This window comes from Erithacus rubecula, assembly GCF_903797595.1.
Source record: "Erithacus rubecula genome assembly, chromosome: 13".
In the NCBI taxonomy this organism is placed as follows: Eukaryota; Metazoa; Chordata; class Aves; order Passeriformes; family Muscicapidae; genus Erithacus; species Erithacus rubecula.
Genome location: NC_136665.1, coordinates 16,600,056 through 16,624,881, shown reverse-complemented (window position 1 = coordinate 16,624,881; position 24,826 = coordinate 16,600,056). Strand labels below are relative to the sequence as shown.

Here is a 24,826-nt window from a genome sequence, read left to right as displayed (position 1 = left end):
ATTTTATTCCTTTTTATCAGAGAGATGATGGCTTAAAACTGATGTCATTATGAGGTTTAAATCAACTTTCTGCTTGCTTGAACATGGTCACCTGGGTATGGAGGTACAAGGACACAAAGAGGTTGAGCAACTCTGTTTGTCTTTGAGCCGGTGATACCTGGGGTTGGGAAATTGAGTTCTGTGAGCAGTAATCTGTCAACTGTCCCCACAACATACATTTTTTAAACCTGTGCCTACATTTTCTTTCATAATCAAGAGGACTAGTTGTCCTGAAAAATGCAATGAAGAGCCAGAGCTATAGTTTAAAATAATTGGTAATGGATGCTTCTTATTTAAAAAAAAAAAAATTACATCTCTCATGCCCTTTTGTTTTCAGAACAGTTTGCAAGACTGAGACAGATACTGTAAATGTGTGTATAAAAGAAGTAAAATCATCCCTCTAGTAAATGTAGCTGTGAATTCAGTTTAAAGCATTTTGCTTTTATTCTTAAGTATCTGTAATAATAATAAATGTTTCCGAGGAGAGAATGCTACTTCATAAGTGACATTTTCGTTATGTTTTCAGAACTAATAGATTGTTTAAATCTGTATTTTAGTTTCATTTTAGTTTTTAGTGCTCGCCTATTGTCTCAAACAAAATAGCACATCCTTTAATGTTATATTTGTGTAATCTTTGCTGCTTAGTATTTAGACACTTCTATAATCTGGATTTTACATCTGTGCATAGCAGCAATTTTAAAATAAACCCCATTTCAGCAGTGTTCTGAGCTGCGAGAGTGAGATCTTTAGCATCTTCAAAATGAAACTGCAAATCACACTTCAGATCACCAGCGAGTGAAAATAATAGGACTGAGACATCCGGGTGCCTGATTGCTGCTGTAGATTTGGCACTTTCAGGTCTGGATCCCGTTCCTGAGCCATAGGAAGTTGCAGTGATCTCAGATAATTGCAGCTCAGTTCTGGGAATCTGACTTGAAATTTAGCTCTCGCTGTTAAAATGAGACTGTTAAATGGTAAATTACATAATTTATTGCGAGTGGTCGTGGATCTATTTGACTTGCTTTTGCCATTTGTTCTATTATTTTATTTAACCATTTTGCTGGATGAGTGATGAGCATACCTCTCAGCTGCCCAGTTTGACAGGCTAGTCAGAAATTCTCTCCAGAATTATTCTAAAGGAACTAAATTCAGGGCAGGAGGAGAGAGGCTATTTCTAATTTTATTTTATTAATCAGGTGATGTAGTCAGTTTTTGGCAAAGGGTTGTGTGTGGACATGTGTGACATCACAGATAGCTCTTTAAATTAATGTCATCCAGCCTAAAATCCTTACTGTCTCTAGCATTTTCCCACACACAACTGGGTATATTTTATTTTTCTTTCCATCTGTGGTATAGTTGTTGTTAGTACTAATGGGAGTTACACTTGCATGGGAAGTTACACCAAACACTTTGACTTTTAGAGGCATAAATATCATGTGTATGTCTGTTTTAATGGCTGTAACACTTTCAGGCTTTTCTATGGGACAAAGCACTGGTAGATCCAGAAGTGACTGGGAGGAGGGGAAAGTGGAGAGCAGAGAGAGGACAGTGGATGATAGCCTGTGTCTAATTAAAAACCTGCAGAAATCCTGCAGATTAAAAAAAAAAAAAAAGAAGAAAATTTAAAAAGGCCAGTTATTCTTTCCCTATTTGCTTATTCTGGAAAATAAAAATAGGTGTCGGCTCATATGTTCTCATATCAATATGTTATCATCAACAGACAAGTCTATTCACTATTGTTTCAACTGAGTAAACAGTGTGTAAGGGTCAGCCCTGCTCACAGGTAATTGTTAGTGTGCAGACAGTCCTGTCAAGCGTGTTAGCTAAAAATACATCCCACACTGTCACTTTGCAAGGTGTTTGAAAATAATAGCCCCCACACAGCAAAACAGGACACGGGCTTGTGTACTGACCTTCTTCTTTGTTTAATTTGCTCAGAGGTTTAATTCCAGGGGACAAGTAATAATTGAATATGTCTAATAACTAAATGCTCATTTGGGACAAAATCCATCAAAATATAATTGGCATTTGGGGGCTGATGAAAGGAAAATGACGTGGCTTTAGAGAAACGGATGTGTCCTAAGAATATCTGATCACTTAATGTATAAATTGAAGCCTCTTCCCTAATATATATTAATTGCAGATACTTAAGGATTTCAGCATTTTTTTGTACCGGAGACCAACTGTTTTTGTTAATGCTACTCTGGGAAAGGCGGGGAAGGTTATTGGTCTGTCGTGCAATAATTTACTCCTCTTTGATATGCAAACGATCCACGGTGAATATAAAAAAATCCTATCAGACTCATTTCACAGTTCTTAACCACTTAGATTCTCTGGAGTCTATCGCCTCATTAGACCAGTGCTCTCCAAAGCTAGCATAATTAAAATCTTTAACAGTTTAGCAAAGTAAAGATGTTTGGCTGATCACGTTGAGATGATTATCTATCCATTGTATTCTAAATGACAAAAATAAATTAAATTTAGACCTTGGCATTTTTTATTATGTGTTTCAAATGAATATAATGCATACTGCCTTTTTTTTTTTTTATTTCAATACCTTAGGTTGGGTGAGGTACATGCCTGTGTGAGCTGCTGCTGTACACTGAGAAAATGGCAGGTTTCCTTAGGATAGCTCCAGAGCTACAACATGGTGAAACAGTGAACACTCACCCAAACCATGAGCTGGAAGCACACTGATGAGAAACTTTTTCAAAAACACACAGACATTGACTTATTATTATTATTATTATTATTGTTTCCCTGAATATTTGAGTGACGTGTCTCTGCTGCTAATTTTTTCCCATGGCCTTCTCTGAAAGAGCTGCAATAGTCTGCAGTGAGAGAAACTTGACTTGTTGGATCATGTCACAAACATCAGCTTTATCCAAAAGCATGATCTCAGTGTGAGCACATGGTTCACCTTCCGTTTGGCCCACTGGAGTTTCCAGCTTTCACTTGCATTAGTTGCTGAATGTTGTCTCCCTAACTCTGGTGTCCACTTTGGCACATTTTAAAAAACACAATTTTTTATTATTATTTTTTTCTCGATGCTTATTTTCTGTTTTCATTTTACTTTTGAATGGCTCATTAGCATTGATCTAAGAAATGACAGTAATAATAGTGTTACTTGTATAGAAAGTTATACAGTTTTTCGGTAGACACATCCATCAATTAAGTGAGCAGTTCGAGAAACCAAAATTAATGAGAAAGATAGGTGTGTTAATGAAATAATCATAGTATAATCAATTTGACTGTTAAAATTTGAAAAGCATTTCAGGAAGACAATATGAATTCATAATTTACGTCTAAAAGTGATTAATAAAAACTGTATTTAATAACAAAGCTATTTGTCATCATTTAAAACTTAAGCACAAAATTAGTCATGTTGTGGTTCATGTTGTCATAATAATAAAGCTGAGTATTTTTTTTCCTAAGACCTTCCTTGTTTTTAATAACAGGTTAGAAAGTAGTCACTTTACTAAAAAAAAAAAAAGCAAGAAAAATTGTGGAAAAAGAAAGAAATTTAATTTCTTAACTGAACATAGAGTAGCCGGTAGCCACCTTTGCAGTCAGCCTTGCTGTGGGTGTGATTTTTGCCCAAATAGAGACTCTGAAAATGGGTCATTGGTCTAAAAATTACAAAAAAATTAAAATATTTAGCATGGTGTATAGTGTGGGTGTGGTGTTATGTGGATCCCTGTGCCCCACAGCCTGGATTTTGCATTCCACGAGTACTGCAGGTGTCACACCAGAGCGTAGCAGAGTCGTGCAGTGCAGTATTAGCATTTAGTTATTAAAAAAAAAAAAAAATACATGCGCAAAAACACACACAGGCAAAACTAACACTAGGCTTTGTTTACTGACTCTTTGATTTAATTACTGTTTGAAGACGGCCGAATTAGCTGTTAATTGATTTAATTATCCAATTTGTTTGTTTCAGGCATGATTCCAACAGAACTGCAGCAGCTCTGGAAGGAAGTGACAAGCTCACACACAGCGGAGGAGGCAGCCAGCAACAACCACAGCAGCCTGGACCTGTCCACCACCTGCGTCTCCTCCTCTGCACCCTCCAAGACCTCCTTAATCATCAACCCACACGCCTCAACTAATGGACAGCTCTCAGTGCACACTCCTAAACGGGAGAGGTAGGTGCCTGCGGGTTTGGCACCCCGAGCATCGCGTCCCGAGCGATGGCCAAGTGCCTTGGCCTCTGTTTTGTCCTCCACGTCTTGCTCTGTCTGGTGTTGGCGTGGCTGAATAGAGTCTCCACTGGGCAGAATGTGCTCCCTTTGTTCAGATCTTTATGGCTTGTTAATTGGATCAATGTGGGCACAGTTAGCTAATTAGAAGTGCGTTGGGTAAGCGTATTGGGAAGTGTGAAGAAGCTGAAGGGGTTTTTTTGAGTTTTGTGTCATAGGTGGTGGTACTCGTGTTTTGAGTTTACAGGCTGGAGGTGAGCAAGAAAATCAGTACAGTCCTCATTTTTCTGCCAAATTTTGGTGCCCTTTCTCATCTAACATAGTTGCTTTTTTCTACTCTGTATTACCTGCTTTCACAAGACACGGTAGGCTTGAGTTTACCAGATTTCTCTAAAACAAAGTGGCTGCTTTTTTTTTTTTTTTTTTTTTTTTAATCTTTAAGTGCTGATAAAATTAGCTAACTGGTGTTGTTTGGCTTTTAAAAGTGTGAGTTAATTTATACTTGCTCGGCTCGCATTGTTAAAAGAAATGGCTTAAATCAGGGGTTGTCTGTTGACGTGCTTCTCGGCGCGGGCTCTGCTTTATTCCAGAGGATGCTTTATTGCAGGTTTGTTTCTTTACACCCCCAGATTTCACTGAGGCGTGTCTAACAACGTAACTTTTGCTTCTGGAGAGATAGACAGGCCCAGGCGCCGGGGCTGTGGGTGCCAGCACTGGCTGCAGCCTCGGCGTCGCTGCCGGAGGAGGAGGAGGAGGAGGAGGAAGGGTCTCGAGGAGGGAGCACAGTGGAGAGGGCAGTGCTCCTTTGCATTCAGGGGAGTCCCTTTGCCCATCCAGAGATGTTACAGCAGACACTAGTGAAAGGTGGATTTTATAGAAACTGATGGCTTTGTCTTTCCGTCCTTCTTTCATTCATTAGAAAGAGGATAATGGAATTTTTAAGCCATCGAGTTTGTATTTCTGGTGGTCTGAAAGTAGATTGATATGGAAGCTATATAAATACCTCTTACATCTTTCTGATATTAAGAAAATAGTGCTGCTGGGAATAGATAGATTTTAAAGGAGAGCACACCCACTGTTGAAGAAGTGTTGTGTGTATAAGGCATCCTTTATATACCCATTGCAAGGACGTGTGTGGGAACATCAGTGAATGTGTTTACAATGCATGTAAGTGCCAAAGACGTGGTTTTCATGAAGACTTACATGGGATACTAAAAAAAATTTGATGTTTATTAAACAATTAATTCCCTTTTTGCTGCATGTAGAAGTGAACAAGATGGGTTTATGGCTTTTCAATAAATTTTTTATCTATGTTTTTCTTACCGAGTATGTAAAGTAAAAATCCATGCAGCAAGATGGATCTTCTTTCACTGGATAGAGGCACGTGCTGTGTGCTAATGGCAGGCTAAACCAGGAAACATTCAGTTCATTTTGAAATGCAGTGGAAATACAGTATTCTGTTCTGAAGTAAGAATTTGCTCTGTGTATAGTGTTGAGCAGACCTGGAAATCCATGTCTGAGTCCTGTAATTGTGGCCTGGAGTCAGTTGGGATCTACAGACAAGGTGATACACAGGCTTTTATTAGTAAAATTCCAGATTAATTAGGAAGGCATAAATATGCCATGGTATTGTTTAAGATTGTCTTAGTTTAAAAGAGTAAATCCTCAGTGCTGGAATCAATGCCTGTGTTGTTAAGTTTGCCTTATACTTTCCTTACATATCTGTTGGATTCTCTGAAATACCAAAATACAAAATAGGTATATTTAGGAATCTGAATATGAGGGCTACAGACTTTGCTTTGTCCTGCCTCTCTTTGGTACATGGAGGCTTTATGCCATCCATTTGCTGCAGTGATTGAATTACATGTTTATCCATAAGTAGAGCAGGAGACTACAGGCAGGAGAATGCCTCCTGATGCACTTAAGGGTTTTGTTGCAGTCTCATCAGGCACCCTGGTGCCTGCCTGGATTTCATGTGACACAGAAACTCCTCTTGGTGAGATATTTTGCATTGGTTTCCTTTGTGAAATGATATTTATCTACAGGCAGGGAGTTCGGGGTGGGTAGTGAGCAGAGAGGGAGAAGTTGCTGCGCTCTGGCATCACATCTATGTTTGAAAGCTCACAGAAGGTGAAATTTTAGTGGGCTTGCAAAAAAGAGCACAGGCACAAGCAGAGGTGTAGTAATTTTTTGATTGCAAAGGTTAAGACTAGAAAAAATCGTGAGTCTGGTGGGAGCATGAGTTTGCTCCCACCATTCATTAGAGTGAAATCTATGTGTGTTCTTGTACCCATCTGGTTCAGCACAGCAAATTTAAGGAGTGTTTCTGAGGCAGTCCCTAGCTCAGGCTCAGGTCAGGTGGGGCTGTGGGAAGGGCTCACTAGGGAGGTATCAGCCCTTCCACCTCCCATCACATAAGTCACAGCCTGGGCTGGCCAGGGCAAGTTTTTGACTTGTGGATTTCCCCTCATTCCTGCACCTTCTTTGCAACTGGCTGTTAGCTCTGATCTGATACAACCAAGAGCTATTTATTTAGATTTAACCAACAATAAAAAGCACATAGTAAAATGTGTAAGTGTCCTAACAGTTAAGCACAGCCATCATAACGACTGCCCAGCAGCCATAAATAATCATATACAGGTAACATTAACTTTTAGGATATGCTGTAAAGCTGTTTTCAACCCCTTTCTCTTGGGCTTTTGAGAAGGAGTGGGCTGCAGGAGGCAAGTTGGTTATGTGGGAGTTACTATCATCACTGTCATCTCTGGCACATGTCACTGGGATAGTTCAGGCTGTGTTTTAGGGGGTTCCTGATCCCACAGGTCAGGTTGGGAGGCTGCTCCAGACCTGCGAGACAGGAGGCACCTGTGTTAGAATAAGCAGCAGATCTGCTCTGTATCTTGGGTAAAAAAAAACACATTCTGGTTATAAACAAGGGGTTTAAAATAGCAGGAGCAGTAGTCATTGGCTGCCTGGCGTGCCCACGCGTCGCCAGCCCAGACTGGGCTGCACAGGCTGCAGGGACACAGCTCTGGTGACACTGGTGACACTGGTGACACTGGTGACACTGCCACTGCAGGGCTGCTGTGCTTGGGGGCCCAGTGACAGCAACATCTCTTCTTCAAGGCTAAAAAGCAAATGACAGGTGGGTGATCAGAGTCACCCTGGACATCCAAAAAGCAAAAATACAATCCCAAAGCAGGAGGCACCCTCCCTCCTGGGCCAGGGAGCACCGTGGTGCTGTGCTTGGTTTCTGCATGCTCTGTGTGTATGGCTTCCCTGGGAATGAAACAATTCCAGCTATAAATAATGGGTTAATGCTTTCATTCATTTGGGTTTTAAATGTATATTACATCTATGCTTTTGTCCCACATTTTGCCCAGTTTCTCTAAGTAGCAGCAGCAGCAGCTCTGGGGTTTGGTGCACAGCAATCTGTTAAGGAGATAAATAATCTGCTTTGGCATGACACTCCTACTCTCCTCTTTAATTTGTCTTACACAAGGAAAATTATAATTAAATCATTCAGGGTAAACCCTTGAGTGTAGAGAAGGAAAAAACACACTTTGGTAAAGATTGCCAATAGAGACCAACTTCCCTGTTGTGCCGTGCAGAGACATTTATCAATATTCAGCACTATTAAAGAGAGAACATTTCGTGTGATTTGTGAGGCGGATGCCAAAGCTCAAATCAAGGCTTGTTAAGATCCTTTCCCCATGCAATCATGGGCATTCAGCATCATTAGAATTCAGCACTGACTGTGTGTTTCATGCTTTGATTTTACTCAGACAATTTAATAATGTTTATTGTGCTGATTATATATATAAATTCACTCAATGCAATAAACATACCTCAGTCATCAGTGCCCTAAGGGAAATATTTAGTTATAGATACTTGTATTCATTCAGGATAAGGGAAAGTGAGACCATCAACCAGCATGCAAACCTCTCATCATCTTATCAGCATTTGGATTTCTTCAGTAACAAGCAGTTTTTTTCTGCACAAGTAAATAAATAAATAACAGGAGCCAGTAAGTACATCTGCTGTGCTTAGAAATGTCAGGGACAGTACCCACTTTCCATGTTGTTCCACTGCATCTTATTTGGGAGAAACTTGATTATTTTCTTTTAAAAAGTACCAAAGCAAAGCAGGGGTACACCTGGTCACTTCAGGTGGCTACTGACTGTTAAACCTGATGAACAGTGGACATCCTAAAACCTGCATGCTTGGGAATATTCCCCATGTGGGTAGGTTTGGAAAAGCAGAGCTGTGCAGAATTCATCAGTGCTTTGCAGTGGTCAGAGGTTGCTCCAGTTTGGGCTGAGCTGAGAGGTCTGGAGGTGCAGTGGAACTGTTGAACACCTTGTGCTGGTCCCTTCCTCTGGCACCATCCTGCACTGACTGCAGCAGGGCCAGGATGGTGGAGGCTGTACGTAAACAAGTGAGTTCATGAAGGTCCAGACCTGTTAATTTAAGAAGTGCATCTGTTGTTTACCAGAGGTAAGGTGAAGAGTTGCAGTTAAAGGCTTCATGTCCAAGAGTCCTGTCTCCATCTGCCAGCAGTCCCATCTCTTCCCCTCGTTGCCTTTATACCCTTTCCAACTATACTTGAGTCTTGTCCTTCCACACAAGCAAGCAGCCATCTCTTGGGAAAAATAGATGGGATAAACAAGGGAATTTTAAAATTGCTTTTTCTTGCCAGTGTGGCAGGAGGACAGAGTCTGGAGAAGGCTCTGAAGGGAAGTGAGGAATGGCATGGCAGACCATTGATCTGCTGCTTAGGCCTAATGCCTCGTGTTTTACTGTTGTTATCTTCCATGCCAGCTGATCCTCCATCAAAATCCCAAGGCTCTTAGATGAGGGCATTAGGATTCAGCACAATTAAGAATTACAGGCTTGGGTCCATTATTAATGCTTGGGATGAAGCAGTTCAGCCTGCAGTCCATATGCTCCCAGGGCCCGATCCTCTCTTGGCCAGCCTCTCCACTCAGTCCCTGGCATTCATTCTGCACTGGTGCCAGCATCAGATCTGCTCAGCCGTGTCAGCTCCCCTCAGTTCCTCCCTGCAGCTGATTTTAGTTCATTATCCTTCACCATCAGCAGAGTTGTGTTGGACTAGGTTACCTCAGATCCATTCTTCCTTAAGAAATAGGTGTTTTTGGCCTTTCCTCCAAGGGGTATGTGGCTGCTCCATGTGCTCACACCCCATCATGACCCTTGTGCTCTTACCTGTGCTCTGAGCAGCTCAGGTGCCCCATCCTTGCTGTGGAGGCTCAAGCTGGATGCCCAGTTGGGTATGTGATAAACTATCCTGCTTTCCACATGGCTCTGTCCTTCTCATTGCACTTGGAGTGGCTGTGGGGCTGCTTGGGCTGTTGGTGACAATGACACAGTGACAGCAGAGCACCAGCCTGGCCATCTCCATTTATTCTGTGCAGGTACATGCCAAAGTGTCCCAGTGTCTGATCCCTTGGCACTCACTCCCCTGCCAAAGAAATGCCACCAGTTACTGAGCGGGCTCCCCTCTGAGTCACTCCTCTGTAATCAGCTTTGAAAAAACACCGGCTGTGACTCAGACCTGGGGCTGTTAATCTTCAGTTCTGAGCCTTATCAGGCACTTTTTTATTGTTCGTGCTTTTCAGATGCGGGTGTGGAGCCTCCTGTGCGTCGCCCGCACCCACCGTCTGCCACGGTGCTAAATCACTTGTACAATTCCACTTGCTCCTCACTCTGCCCAGCAGCTCCTTCATCAGGGAATTCCTTCACTAAACTAAAAGCAGCTCACTTGTTTTTTTCCCCCTTAGGAAAGATGCAGAGTTAACCAGCCTGTGAATGTTTGATGTGGCCCCTGGCTGGAGGGGGTGCTGGGTTTGATGCTTGGGAAGCTGCCCCGGCGTCAGGGAGCCTTCACTGCTCTGGTCCTGTGTAATAACCATCAGTTGTACAACTCCAAACACCAAGCTAATGTATCAAAAAGCACTTAAAATAGATTGGGTGAGCCTTGGCAGACGCTTAACAGAACTTTTCCAAATTTTAGCATATGTATTGTTTTATTCCTCCATCTGGCCAACAGATCATTGTTTGATATCTGAGTGCTTTGCATATCTCCTCCCTTTTCTTGCAACTGAGATACTTACACGTGCATTTAATACAGCTTAATGCTATTTTTACATACCAGAGAAATAGCTGATGGCTTTCTGTTAATTGCATGCACTTTGCAGTTAAACTTTTACTAAAACATTCCTGTCTAAATACTTAAAGTCCAATGAAAATTTGTCCTCTTCTTTTATTAGAGGTGTTTATGTAGTACTCTTAAAAAGGGACCTGGTTTTCGTTTACTGCACTGTGGATTTCTGTTTCTTTTTATTTCCTCCTGTGTGCAAGTTGTCCTTGCTCAGAATTTGCTCAGGTCTGATTGTCCTGAAGAGCTGAGCAGGGAGCTGATAAAGACCTGTGTTATTTTTTTAATATATATAGCACAATATGGGAACAGAAACACCCTTGAAAGTGCTGTAGAAGTAGAGGACTTAAGTGACTTTTGTGTGACTATTTTCTGTGCTGTTCAATAAAAATGGAGCAGTTAGTATGACAGCTGTTATATCATGTTATATCGTACTGCTAAGATATTGAGCAGCATTTAAAGTAAAACTCCACCATTAAGCTCTATAAACTTTATCCGTTTCACTGTGGTTTAATGGAAAAAAAAAAGAGTTTCTCAATAAAATGACATCATTTTTCCCAGGTTGTAATGTTCACTTTACAACTGTTTTTCTTTAATTCAATTTGTTTTACTTTACTTTTTCTTGGCATCTTTTTTTTTTTTCTCTTGCTGTTTGGAAAGAGGGAAATCTCTTTTCATAGAGCAGCTAGGTACTGCTCCTACCTCTCCTCCTTGCTTTTCCCTTCTCCTCACTCCCTTGACATCTTGTGCTAATCTGGAGCTCTATTTTTGTCAGGCAGACACGGTTGTATTTTCAAAGTGGTGAGATGCACATTTAAATTTGGTAATTGGGATTTGTGACTCTACCTGCTGCACAGTGAGGAGTGGGGGAAGGAGCCCAACGAGAATTCATATTGCATTGCTTGCTGCTAGAGCAACATTTGTGAAATGCCACAGGGTGTTTTTTCTGTGTAGTTGGTGGTGGTAAGGTAGGAGGCCTGTAATTTCTTCTGTGTGATCAGGAAAACATATGTATATTATAAAGTAGATTCTTGTCCTTAAAAGGATGGTATAAGCCCAGGCAGGGAAACTGCTAATATGTGTTGCAGCTTGTCATTTTGGGCTGCATGAATAAAGAGGAGAGCTATTCCTTTGGGAAACAATCTCGGGAACTGAGCAACAGATCCGCTAGCCAGCAAATTCTTTTTAACTGTAATTTTCCTTTTTGTGTATACTCAAAAATAACATCGCGATGGGCCCTTAAATACCATTTCATACACAGAGCACAATTTCCACAGCACAGGTGGTGCTAATATAGGACAGTCCCCTAGGCACTTGTCGCCAGGAGTTGTACAGCTTGTTCAGTGTCTGCATCCATATGGCAATCTGTCCCATTCATAGAAAGACATTGTAGCTGTGCCTGTGGGTGCTGTGGTCAATGTAGTGTAAAAAGTAGATTTTAACTCTGGGCAACCTATGTTCTGCTGTTTGTTTTATTGTAGAATCCAATTTATAACATGGGGGAAGAAAAATCAGCTCAGAGCAAATTCCAGAACAATCTGGCTGGCTGGGGTTTGTGTTTATTCTTGGAGCGCATGGTTAATCAGCAGGTGCACAGCCCCGCGCTCCGCGCGCTCTAATGAACAGTTTACAGGAAGTCTTGCTCGGAAGAAACATTTTCCTTGTTGTTTATACTGTGAATTAACTCAGAAGTTGCAAAGCTGTAAACGACGTTAGCTGGCCATGTATGTCATGCAAGTCTGTTCTGTACTTCTTGTCTTGTTTTTTCTGGCTTTCTTTCCCGCTGTTGCCTGATTTTTCTCTGGATGTTGGGATGCTTGGGAAGGATGCTGAGTTTCTGTGTGCTCTGAGAGGGGCAAATCATGGCAAAGAGGACCTCCCAAAAAGCAAAGAGAAGCTCTAGTGTTGCCCAGCAGTTCTGATCTAAATTCATGAATGTGATTTGTGGCTGCTCTGGTACCTATCAGTCCAATGCCAAGTGTTGTTCTGTTTTAGTGGGACTATTTGTTATGCCTTTTAGTAAACACAAACAAATAGACCGCCTAGCACCTGCAACAGCATATGATATTTACAGTACCTGTATGATTCAGCATGCTTCCCTGGGGAAGCAGGCTTGTGTCCTCTCCATTTTAGTGCTTTTTTAAACAGCATTTTTCCAAGGGGAAAGCACGCGGCAGAGGGAAAGCAATGCTCTAGCTGTACTTCTCCCATGGAGTCATTATTTATCTTAATTATATTTTTATAAACATTTCCCCAAGGGCACTTTGCTGCTGCAGGGGTGTGGGGTGGGCGAAAGCCCCCCCAGCGAGCTGCCAGGCTGTGTGTGATGTGACAGTCACCTTCTGTGCAGGTTTTGTTGTGCCTGTGGGACAGGGGTGAAAAATACTGACGTGAATAATCCCTGTTAATCATATTTGTTGACGTATCGCCGGTTTATATAAGAGTGGAAGACTTGCCTCAACTCCAAATGTAACAGAATAGAATTTTGTTGAACAAGAATAGATCTTGTTTCTCAGTGTTTTCTTTTACTATAAATTTAAATGTTACAACAGAATATAAATTACAGTAAAATAAGGTTGGCAAACAGTATCTTTTTACAAAGTATGTATGTTCGTTGGTAATTTTACACCTCGGTCTCGGTGAAGTCCAAGGTCTACTCCTGTGTTTTTATACTTGTGTGTGTTCTTAAAAGGGTTGCTGAATTGGGGCCAAAGCTTTGCCATTGCCACCTCCCTCTGCCATGCGAATTGGGTGTGTAAGAGGGATGGGATTGCTGTGCTGAAAGTCAGCGTTAAAAAAAACCCAAACCTAAACCGAAAAAAAAACCCCGCAGAACATCCCCCTAGCCCCAAAAACCCAAGAAAGTGGTTGGATCACATTTTTTTCCTAATTAAACTAAGATACTGAATCAATCCGTTTTAATCTGAATAAATTAGGAGACTGTTCAGAGAGGAATAAAATGTGATTTAGCAGGGATAAGTAGAAAGTAGCCCAGCTAGGAAATCAAAATTCCAAACTGCGGGTTTGACATGACACGTCAGCTGCTCAGCATCGGCTGTGTGGGAAATGGCTGAGGCATAATCGGGGTTGAGAAATTAAGGTGGGACACTCTGTGCCATGTCTTAGTCAAAAAAGGTAAATGCAGTCATGGGAGGCATAAACATGCATGTTGCATCCGAGTCCTTTCTTTTTTTTTTTTCCTGTTCTGCTTTATGCAGAACCAGTTAAACCACATTGAATGTGATGTACAATTGGCCACTCTCTTGCAGAAAGGATAAAGAGAAGCTGGAGCAAATACAGAGGAGAGCAGCTAGGATGATAAAGGAGTTGGAGGGAATAGGCTATGAAGACAGATTAAAGGGAATTAAAGATCTACACCCTGGAAAAATAGAGGCTCTAGGAGGATATGATTATGGTATGTAAGTACATGAAGTGATGCTACAAAGAAGAAGAAGGAAAAAATTGTTCTCATTAGTTAGCAGTGCTGGAATTTAAAATCCAGCGTTTCAAATCATGTGTGTCTGGGTATATTTGATGTACTTTTCACTACAGTACCTAGGCACAAGGTTGAAATAAAAAAAAAAAAAATAAGAGTTTTAAATCATAGAGAAACTTGTTAATTCAAATGAAGGAGTGGAATTTTCACCGAAGATAAGTGATGGATTTTTTTGCAATGGGCATTTCTTTTAAATGCTCAAGAAATACATTTAATTCCTCCAAGGAAGGGATGTAGGGCAGTGACTGTCCAAGCCCTGTGGCAGTTTTCCTGTGGGGCTGGAAGAGGGGCTGCCACTGGAAAGAGGATGTGTTGGAGTGCTGGAGGGTCATAACATTGATTAATAATCCAAACCATCAGTGGATAGATCAAAACCAGAAGATGATGCTTATAATTATTCAGTCTGGTTCTGCTCTTTGCAGTGAGGATGGGGGTAGAAGGGAAGGGGAATGTCAGCCAGATTTTGTCTCAGTCTTGCTGCAGATTCTCCACTGTTGTCCTTGCAGAACAGGAATTTAGGGAATAGTGCAGGAGGCATAAATGAGGGGCAGTGATTTGGGGTGCACAGGTGGCCTCTTGTTACAGCAGCATTGCTATTTTCCTTCTTGTGCTACAGGAGTACACAAGTTAGTGCACACCTATTAGGAGAGAGGATTTCAGCCTGTGGGCTGCAGTTTTAACTTGATTTGCCTTAAATTGGTGGAGTCATTTAAAATGTAATATACTATCTTGTTACTTCCAATAGGGCTTGATGTAAAACATGAGCTGCTTGTAGTCCCAGGTCTGGGCGTGGACTGAAGTAGTGAGGAAGGGGAGAAGCACTCCTCTAAAAAGCATCCAAAAATGTGCAAAAAACAAAAAAAAATTGTAGAAAGAGCTGTCACTGACCACTTATATCAAATGGCACCTCTCCTGCAAGCCCATGACCTTATGTTTGGTTTTATCCAGTGACCTGGACAGCCTGCTGTTCAGATCACATATCTGCTTCCTGGGTGGTTCCTGAGGCTTGGACAGGAGCATGAGTATCTAGAAGTTTTGAGGGTTTTTGTAGTTATTGGTTGGGTTTTTCATGAATTCACAGTTTAGAGAGGAAAGAGGTTCTTCCCACCTTACTAAAAATTTGAAGGGATTTGCACCAGTGGAACTTCACTGAAAAACACATCTTTGTTGGGTTGGTTCTGTCATGAAGACAGGAACTTGCACTTCAGTACAGTTAGTACAAGGATTTAATCATTACTGCTTCCGTTTCATTTTAAAATCAGATACAGCGAGAGTTTCTGACTCAGAAAATTGTGAGTTTTTCAGCAGCCTTATTCTTTGGGTGCCTTCTGATGAGCTTTAGAGCTCACCAGGCAGTCATAACTCTGGGAGAGCCATGTTAGTTCCCAGTTGTGTGTCTCATTCTCCTGTACAGGACCAAAATTGTGGCATTTTGCCTCTGGCTGTGCCATTTATATCAGAGAGAGGGAAAATGTGGTGTGAGACAGAGCCCCACGCTCCTGCCTGGGCTGTGCATGGATATCAGTTTCATGGCAGCTGGCAAAGATGAGGTCACTTCCCATTGACCCTGAGGAATAAAGTAAAATTAAAAAGGCAATTCTGTGCTTTCTGAGGGTGCTGTGCTCCAGCTCCTTGCAGGAGGAAAGCAGGAGACATGGTATTGATTTTTCAGCGTGCAGGTGGCTCAGGCATGTTCTGAGCTCTGTTAGAACGTGAGCAGATGCTTCATAACTGTAACAGAAAATCAAGGATCCTTCTCTACATCACTGACTTCCCCCAGTGTTTTGGCAAAGATTGTTGGCCCAAGCAGATGTGGAAGAGAGAGAGTGGAATTATGAAGTATGTCAGCATCATGAATATTTAAAATATGGTCCACTGTGTGGCAGAAGCACAGACACTCAGGCTTCTGCCTAGCTGGATTTTATATTTACCCTTGACTTTTTAGCCAGTTACAAGCACAGTACCCGGTTCCATGTGGTTAATAAATGTGGATTGAATTAAACCATTTAAAGAGCACAGGGAGCTTTCATGCTGGGGCTTTGGTCACTGCTTTCCCCAATACCCAGCATGTTCCCATCTCACTTCAGGGTGTCATTTTTACTCTCCATCAGCACTTGGCTGTCCCTCTAGCATCTCTGTCTCTTGTGCTCGTGTGTCCCAGAGTCCTGGTTCTTCCAGGATGCTGTAGCACAGCAGGTGTATTCCAAAAGGTGAGTGGCTGGCAGGAGTGGGCTGTGCAAGTAGCAGCTTCAACAGCCATCCCTGTAGGAATGAGAGTTGAAATTGCTACCAGACCCTGTGGAGATCCTTGGGGTTTTGAGGCAAAGTAGGGGGAAGGAGGAAGAGGTCAAATTTCCTCTACTGTATCCAGCAAGGCCAGAGGAGGTGTGGAAGTGCCTGTCCCTTCTCCTCCTGTCTGTACGGGAAACAGAGCTGGAGGCAGCAGAAAGTAAGTGGACACTTACACAGTTTTCAGCCTCACACATGGATTTTGTTATGCTCTTGTATGTCATGAATAAATGACTTAAGCAAGACATTTAACTTGCCAGAGTGTTCTTTGCTGTAGTTCAATGCAATAATGCATCACTATTGCATTATTTGGAAGTAATTCTATTCTATTAACTACTTTTGTGCAAGTACCTCACAAAGAGGAAAAAAACCCACATTGAATTTAAATCATTTATGCCTTCACTACTTTGAAAATTATGTCTTGTTATAAAATCATTTCCACTAACTGGTGTTGCATCACCAGTACCCAACGATGAATATGCATTCCTGGGAAGGAGAGGGTGACAGAAACAAACACCTACTCTAATGTGTCATTAGAAATCAAACAGACCTAAAACTTGCTTCTGCTTGCCAATGCTCAGATCTTCTAAAAGTCTGTCTCCGGCAGCGAGACCAAGGATGCATCTAGATTACAGAAGCTGTGCTTGCATGCAAGAAATATCAGTGAACAATTTCAGATGATAGGTTTGCGTTGTGCTCACAAAGCTGTTTATTTATGTACAGGATTAAAGTCTTCCTTTTTCCACCTCTATTTGCTCAAAAAAGTGAGTACTTGGATCAGTTCAACAGAGTTCTCCATTCATTTCCACTGGCTGTATCCTTTGTGCGCTACATCCGCCTGTGTATGAACCCGCTCTTTGTTTTGTTTTGAGGTGCTTCTTCAGGCTCTATCAGGGAACAAGTGGCAATCTATAATATCTTCAGAAGTGGGATGGATGAAATAGCAGTAATCTGATACTGACACATAAAGGTCACCAAAAGGCACTGCTGAAACCCCCCCGAGCAGGATGGGAGTCGCTGCCTTCGGAATGGCACAGTGCCTGCAGAGGGGGCTGGCGTTTGTCTTTCAGGACTGAGGGTTTTTTTCTCTTTGCAATGTCTTATTTTTGGTAGGTTGAAGTGGTTCCTCTGCTTGGTTGAATGGCAGTGGAAGCTCTGCGTAGGTGGCAAGCGTGTTACGCACAGCATCGTGTTAGCAAAGTGACCTTTTTAGTTCCCATTTACAGCCAGCCTTCATGGTTACTGACAGCACGAGCCTTTGACATCCTGAGCATCATTTAGAGTTGGATATTGTCTTGGTCATTCCATCATTTTCTTTGGACACAATACCAGGGTGTCACGTCCTACATAGTTTGTCTTGTCTTGTGCAAGTTCCCTGGAAAGAAAGGAGATTTGCGCTGGGATTTAAAAAATAAATACAAATCTCGGTAGGGCTCTTTCCGTTGGCTTGGCCATGGCCTTTAGGCTCTCACAGAGAAACTTTAAAAATCCCTGCTGGGGGTTTAAGCCATGTGACTCCTGTTGATATTATAATGAGATTTACAGTGCTTAAACCCCACGGGGGGACTGACTCCTTAGTTGGCCATCACAAGTCCCAGTGTGTGGGTAACATGCACTGGGCAGATTCATACGCTGCTTTTTTTTTGGTTTTGTTTTTTGTTCTTCCAAACACACTGAAATCATAACTCTCGTATGTCATCTTTATGGACTTTAATGGAGTGTTAACATGAAAGCCTTCTTTCTCACCCCTTGCTGTATCCAGGTACAGAAACAGATGATAAAGCCCATTATTTTCTGAATTTTCTGCTGTATAGAGAGGATGTGTGACCATATGCCTGTTTGGCTTGGGTGGATGATGTTCTTCAGCCATTCTTCCTCTTCTTCAGCTGAGGAAATGTGTGATGTAGCATTTCTTTAATTTCCTTGAAAAGAATGCATCTGTTCCTTAGTTCCTTTGAAAACTTCACAGAGATTCCCCTCACTTGAACATTTTTTAGAAGACTGATTCAGTTAAACCAGTCTAATATTCATATATAGAGAAAGTCTGTGTAGGGCTCTTCACCTACTGTTTTTTCAGGAAATTACCTTGCACATATATATATTTATGGTTGAAGGACTATTTGTAAACAGACAGAAATAAGATATTAATGAAATAATGAATTAAGTTCATGTAAAACTCATAATACCTTTTCTAGTCAGTACTTTCTAAATTATTATTTTTTTAATGTAAAATAATTTTAAAAAACACCTTTAGTAATCTTCATATTCACATTGGGCTTAAACTCAAAAGTTTCAGAATCTGGGAATTTTGCTGGAGTGCACAGATAGATAATATTACAGAAGAAGAAAAATTAGCATTTCCACGTGTGTATAAAAGTTAAATGGCAAAAAGTAGGCATTTATCCATAACATTACCTGTAACCCAGGATGAAGTAAGTCATAAAAGCCACACCTAGATGCTGGTATGTGTTCATATCCTTTGTGTATGATTGAAGTCCATGATACAGCACAGGTACACTATAGCAAAAAGATTTGCCATGAAAAATACATACATGTGTGAGCATAAAATAGAGATTTCAATATTATTTTGACATTTTGCTTTTAAAGTCATCTAAGGTTATGGAGATTGTTGCAAAAAATAATTCCTTCCCTTACGAAGTTTCCATGCAGAAGTCAAATAAAGAAGATATTTTAGAATATGGTTCATCAGTGAGTGCAACAGATACATTTCCCTGAGCACCACATGGCCTGGATCAAAGCATCTCATGACTTGGATCAGTGCAGCCAAATCATTACGTATTGATTGGAATCCCGCTGAAGGATTAACCCCTTAGTGCTCATATGAATTTTTTGTTTTAACCCTGGGTTCAGTAGTTAGGAGGCTCTGTAACACTCCTACCCAGTCCTGGGCAAGGTTAATATCCCCCACTAACCCCTCGTGCTGAGGAATCCTTTGATTGCATGCCCCCTCTTCTTTATGGTGAATTTTGCATTTGAAAATACACCTCAAATCTTCTTTCTTGGGATGTAAGGGGGCTGTATTTGTGCAATGAAACAGCCTGTAAGAACAGAAAAAAAAAAAAATCAACCAGAAAAGAAACCAACCCAGTAAATAAATAACATGGTGGGAAAACCAAGGCTGCAAATTTGATGCTTTTCCTTTCTCTAGCCATGAGGAAAGCCTCAGGTCTGGCTGTGTTATGGTGTAATGGGACACTGCTGTATGGAGATGACTTCTCCATGAAGTTGAATTGTAAATATGCAATGTTCATAAATTTTTTAGCAAAATATCAAGCAAGATATTAAGCAGGTCTGTCAAATGATTTCTCCCCCGTCCATGTTAATTTAAATTCTTTACAAACCTCTTAATTAATGAATGAAATGTAGGAGGATAGCTAAGTAAGAATGACACATTTCAAACTGCAAACGGTATTTAATTCTGTTTTGAAAAACCCTGGGCAAGAGTCAGGCGGGTACCGTGAGCTATTGGGGATGCTTCAGGATCTGGTGTTTGCTGCTCTTTAGGAGCCTTTGTGAGGATGAATTGTTACAGTCCCTTCAGTTCACAGCACTTTTTCTCTCTCCTCTTTCCCCCCTCCAGTTTACCCCACGAGGAGCACTCGCACAGCCACCCGCTGTACGGACACGGCGTATGCAAATGGCCGGGCTGTGAAGCAGTATGTGAAGATTTCCAGTCGTTCCTCAAGTAAGGATGGTTTTTTTTGGCACTTGCATTGTACAGAAAGCATGCTCTGAAATTTTGTGTGCTGTCACTCACCCTGGGCCTGATGCAAAGCCCATTGAAGTCAACAGAGAGCTCCCTTTCACTTCAGTGGCTTTTGGATCAGGCTCAAGAACGTTTTAACAGGGGATAGTAAATTAGCCCCATGGGGAAATTATGGTCTTGCTCAGTGTATTGCTATGAAACAGTGTTTACAGTTCCGCAGCTTTTTTTTTTTTTTTTTTTTTTTTAATTTTATTTAACTAATTTTTAAGTTGCAGTATCGATCATGTAAATAATAAAACCTTGTTTTAACCTTGATTTCACTTTAATTTAGAAATCTAGTCTTAAATTAACTCCATAATTGAACAGAGAATTGCAGAACATCACGTGAAATTTAATTTATGTCAAATAAGTAACTAATGAACAAAGTCTACACTACTAAAAATAAACTATAATTATATTAATTGGGCCCCTGCAGTTTGCTGCAGACCTTTTCCTTGCTGCCAAAGAACACAGTTTTAGGCGTTGCATAAACAGTGCATTATGGACTAGTGTGTGGTAGTGCGTGCATCCCGATGCAGGGAAGGACCTCAGAGCCCTAATAGCTTACACATGGCTGCTCCACAGCTAAACCATCAACCTCACCCCTGTTCCATCACAAAAGAGTTCTTTGTCTGGGTAGGACACCAGGTACACACGTGCTGGGGGTGCATCCTGGTTACTGAAGGTTTGTCCTTGATCTTTGCTCAAGTTCTGTGGCTGGTCAGTTGTAAGATCACTCAAGACCAGCCACCCAAGCAATGTTCGTGATTTAACTGCACAAAGGGACAAATTTTATCTCATGTGGAACAGTAGTCTTGTGAAGTTAGTCCACATAAATACATGAGGTTCTTTGGGATGAATGAGTAGACTTCCTCCCAAAAGGTTCAGCTGTACCTCTTGTATCTGGGGCTGTTCCCTGGATTTTTATCTAAGGAAGGGAAGGTCAAAAACAAGCAGAGGGTGTTTGTTGGGTGATGTTAGATGATACAGATAAGATTTTGCTCTCAGAACAGAATGGAACAGTTGTGGTTCCACTGGCAAAACCCTCCTGCGTTCGTAGGAGCAGCGCTGGTCCTACTATAAACATATGTTACAAGTGAGGAATGGTACAGTAATGAGAAGGTTCTCATTACAAGAGGATTACAAAATAAGAAGGTGCTAGTCATAAATTTCCATGAAGGGTGGCCTCATTCCTTGTAATTCATCCTGTTGTTCACTTAAGTGAAATAAATGCTAATCTTGCCATACTTGCCAGCTCATTCATATTCATATGCCATCCTATAGCATTTAGACCTTTAAAACAATTCTCATCTTCACTGCAGTAAGTGCAAGGGAAAAGTGCTGTGGCAGCCTTAGATAGCAAAATAACGTGTGTGGTCACATATGATCAAATTGTGCCACCTTTGCTTCCTGTGGTAGTCCCGTTTTCAGGTGAGAGCAGCTACTTTCAGGAAGATTCCATAGGAATCTTGAGTGATCTGCTTGAGGTGGCCATGCATAGAAAACACCTTAATCACACCTTAAGCCCTTAATCACAAGCATGGATAGAGGCAGAGCTGGTTTTTATCTGGTATTTTGAAGATATTTCAGTACATAGACGCAGTTTACCTGAAGGAGATACATGCAGCAATCAGTATTTAGGAATAACCTGAAAACTGTCACCAGCCCAGGCTGGACTGCAAGCTGCACCATCAGTTCTAGTGTTTTCACCATCAGTCTAGTTTTTGCCTTCATTGAAACCTTTCATCCTTTCAATTTTCTAATTATCCAAATGCTGCAGTATCCAAAGTCTTACTATTCACACTGATATTTAACCTAGAACAAATGAAGAAATGGATGTCCCTGAGCAGTGTATTGACACTGCTTCATAAATACCATAGCCTTCCACGTCTCCTGTGGAGCATCTGTCCTTAAATTATGTTGCCACTTATCAGAATTCTTTACTCAATGAAAAGATACCAGGTAGATGGTTGAAGTTTCTTTCTGATACTTGTATAATGTGTGACACTCTTTTGACGGTCCCCTCAAGAGAAAAGCTCTTGTTTACCAAGTGAAATGCAGCCTGTGTATCGAGTATTGCTTAATTTCACTTACCTTGTGAAAAGGCAAAGAGAAGTTGTATGTGGAATGAAAGCCCTGTATGACAATAAAATGATTCTACAGTTAAGGGAGAAAAAAGGACTCGCAGGTCTAAAACATGGTTCATTTCTTTTCCTCCTGAGGAAGAAATATCATAACTGTTGGTAAATCAAAACCAGAGATTTGACACTCTTCTGTGATCGTTCTGTAGTGTTTGTTCCCAAGGTGAGGTACACCACAGGGCCCTTGATTTCAAAGATAAATACTGTACAAATAACGATCCTAGTTATCTTTCACTCACAGCCAACAGGAGGATGCTTATCAGAACCAGCAGATACACGGGCTATTGTACGCATTTATTTCCCTATTTCTTTTTGAAATAAGTTGCAGTTTTAGCATGGTGGTGTTGTGTTTCTTTTTTGAGCCCATCAGCCACTGGTTATCATGTGATGCGGTATCAGTCGGAGCTAACTGACAGCAGCAGGGGCTGCTGCTCTGCCTAATGAAACAGCAGCACCCTGCGTGCTCCAGAATACTCCCTGAGCCTAAAAACAAAAACAAGTCCAGTCTCAGGGCGGTGACCCTGTGGCCTCTGCCAAGCTGCAGGGAGCAAGGTGAGGGCTGGAGGGTGCACACGTGTCTGGCCTGTTAACCAGGGCTCGTCTCGCAGGCGGCAGCCAAAGGAGCAGCTCGTAGCACAGAGAGACTTTCCTGCAGAATTGACTGTATCCCTGGTTTCATTTGCATGTGTTTAAAGACCCTTGAAGATAGAAATATATACCCCTTATATAGCAAGTTGTTCAGGAAATCCCGGCTGGAGGGAGGGTGGTTTGTTCAGCAGGATAGCCAGGGTATCCACGGAAAAAAATTAAGAAGACTGAATAGGGTTTTATTATTCCTCCCCCCCCTTATATTTTTTTCTTATAATTTGATTGTGGGTTAGACGTGCTTAATCCTGGCTGTACCATTTTTAAATCAAATATATTATTTAAAAGAAAGGACGCAGACCTTTGGAGAGATCTGGCAGTCCTGTCTTGCAGTGATGCTGGTAATCTGCTTCATGTGCATTTAACTTTGATGAAACGAAGGGGAGTTTATGTGAAAGAAACTACTAAGTGCACTCTGTAATGTTTTCACAAGTGTTTTTATCATGGTAACATCTTGTTTACTTTAGTTGCCTGCCTAAAACTACTTGGAACATGTTAAGAAAACATTTCGAGAAAGCTTCTACAAAGAGGCTTTTGTTTAGCAGCAACTGTGAGACTGCTCGGCTCACAAAGGTGTTAACTTTCAACCCCTTAAGCACTTCCACATGAAATTCCAGCAACTATGTTTGTGGTTTTGGAAAAACAAAGTGCATATTAAAGAAACCAGGTATATGCTAATACATGTTGAAGTAGGCCGGAAATCATAAATTGTTTGAAAGGCATTAATTGCGCTCGTTTGCATGGCAGAGCGTTCTGCACTGAAACCATCGGCACGGCGCGGGTTTAATGGAGCAGGCAGCGAGGGCAGGGGAAAGGCTGGGCTGTGCGTGGGGGGTTTAGGGTTCTGTAGGGCCAGGGGGACCCCCGGGCAGGGGGAAGAAGCTGCGGGGTGCGGCCCCGTCCCGTGCGGGGGACGCGGCCGGAGCCGCCGGTGCGAGCGCGGCCCGCGGGGCCGGGGCCGGTGCGGGGCCGGCTCCCGGCGCTGCCAGCGCCCCCCGATCCTCCCCGTGCCGGGCAGGGGGCTCGGGACCCCCGCGGCGGCGAGCCCGGGGTGGCCCAAATCCCACAGTGCCCTCTAGTGCTCCCGGGAATGCTGCTGGCAGCGGGAGCGGCACCGGGAGCGGCGCCGGGAGCAGCGGCATCCCCGACACTGCCCGCTCCCTCCCCTCCCGAGCCGGCCCTTAAACCCTATTTCACCATTTTTAAAAACCGATATATTTCATTATTTAATTTTTTTATTCTTTACTTTATTATTTGAATTGTTATTCTTCCTATCATTTCAATTTTTATTATATATCGTATATTTTATCATGTGTGTATTGTTAAATTATCATTGACAATTTCCATTCGGTCATTACTTACTCTAGTATTTTTATTTACTTTAATATTGTAACTTCATTTCTGTTTTATTTCTATATATCCTTTACACACACACATACATACATATATATATATATATATATATATATATATATATATATATATATGAAATACTTCTGCTGATGGGATATATGTAGCGAGGCCCATTGCCTTGCATTATCCCCTTTTTTCCTCTCCTAAAGGTGCACTTAGTTTATATTTCCCATTATAATTTCCGGTGTGTAATCAGAAAGCATTCCTTAAGAGACAGGGATCATCTTTGTTTCATACTTTTATTGACACTGTCTACCATATTACTGCGATGTCTAAATGGTAAAATTTATTATTAGCAATAGTGTCACAAAAGTCTGAGACAGCGATTTTCCTTTCAATAAAAGTAGTTAAAAACCTTTTAGAAAATCCATAATTTTGATTGCTGGTACTTCATAAATGTATAACTGGTACTTTTTAGCTGTCTCTTTAGGGAAAAATGAGTTTTATCACCTGCAGTACCTGGGTTAATGAAATTGTGTGTTGGAATTTAGCCAGAATGAAAGATGAGATCATTTGGTGGCACTAATATTGGCAACAGGTCTCATAAAAAGGTTCGACTCTTTTTAGAGAATTATCATTAGGGCTTTTTTTCTTTTGTGCATGGGGGAGAGATTCAAGTTATTTGTCATTTTTGAAGTTTCTGTGGTTTGAAGATTTTTG

The 24,826-nt window shown here is 41.5% G+C and overlaps 1 protein-coding gene across 17 annotated transcripts in view; it reads left to right on the top strand.

Moving 5' to 3' along the window:
* Positions 1-24,826, top strand: part of FOXP1 (forkhead box P1) — a 377,034-nt gene that overhangs the window by 310,692 nt on the left and 41,516 nt on the right. For all 17 annotated transcript variants that reach the window (XM_079316612.1, XM_079316617.1, XM_079316618.1 and 14 more), the window contains 2 exons: positions 3,980-4,184; positions 19,803-19,907. In XM_079316612.1, coding sequence (XP_079172738.1) covers positions 3,980-4,184; positions 19,803-19,907 — 310 coding nt within the window. The remainder of the gene's footprint in view (positions 1-3,979; positions 4,185-19,802; positions 19,908-24,826) is intronic.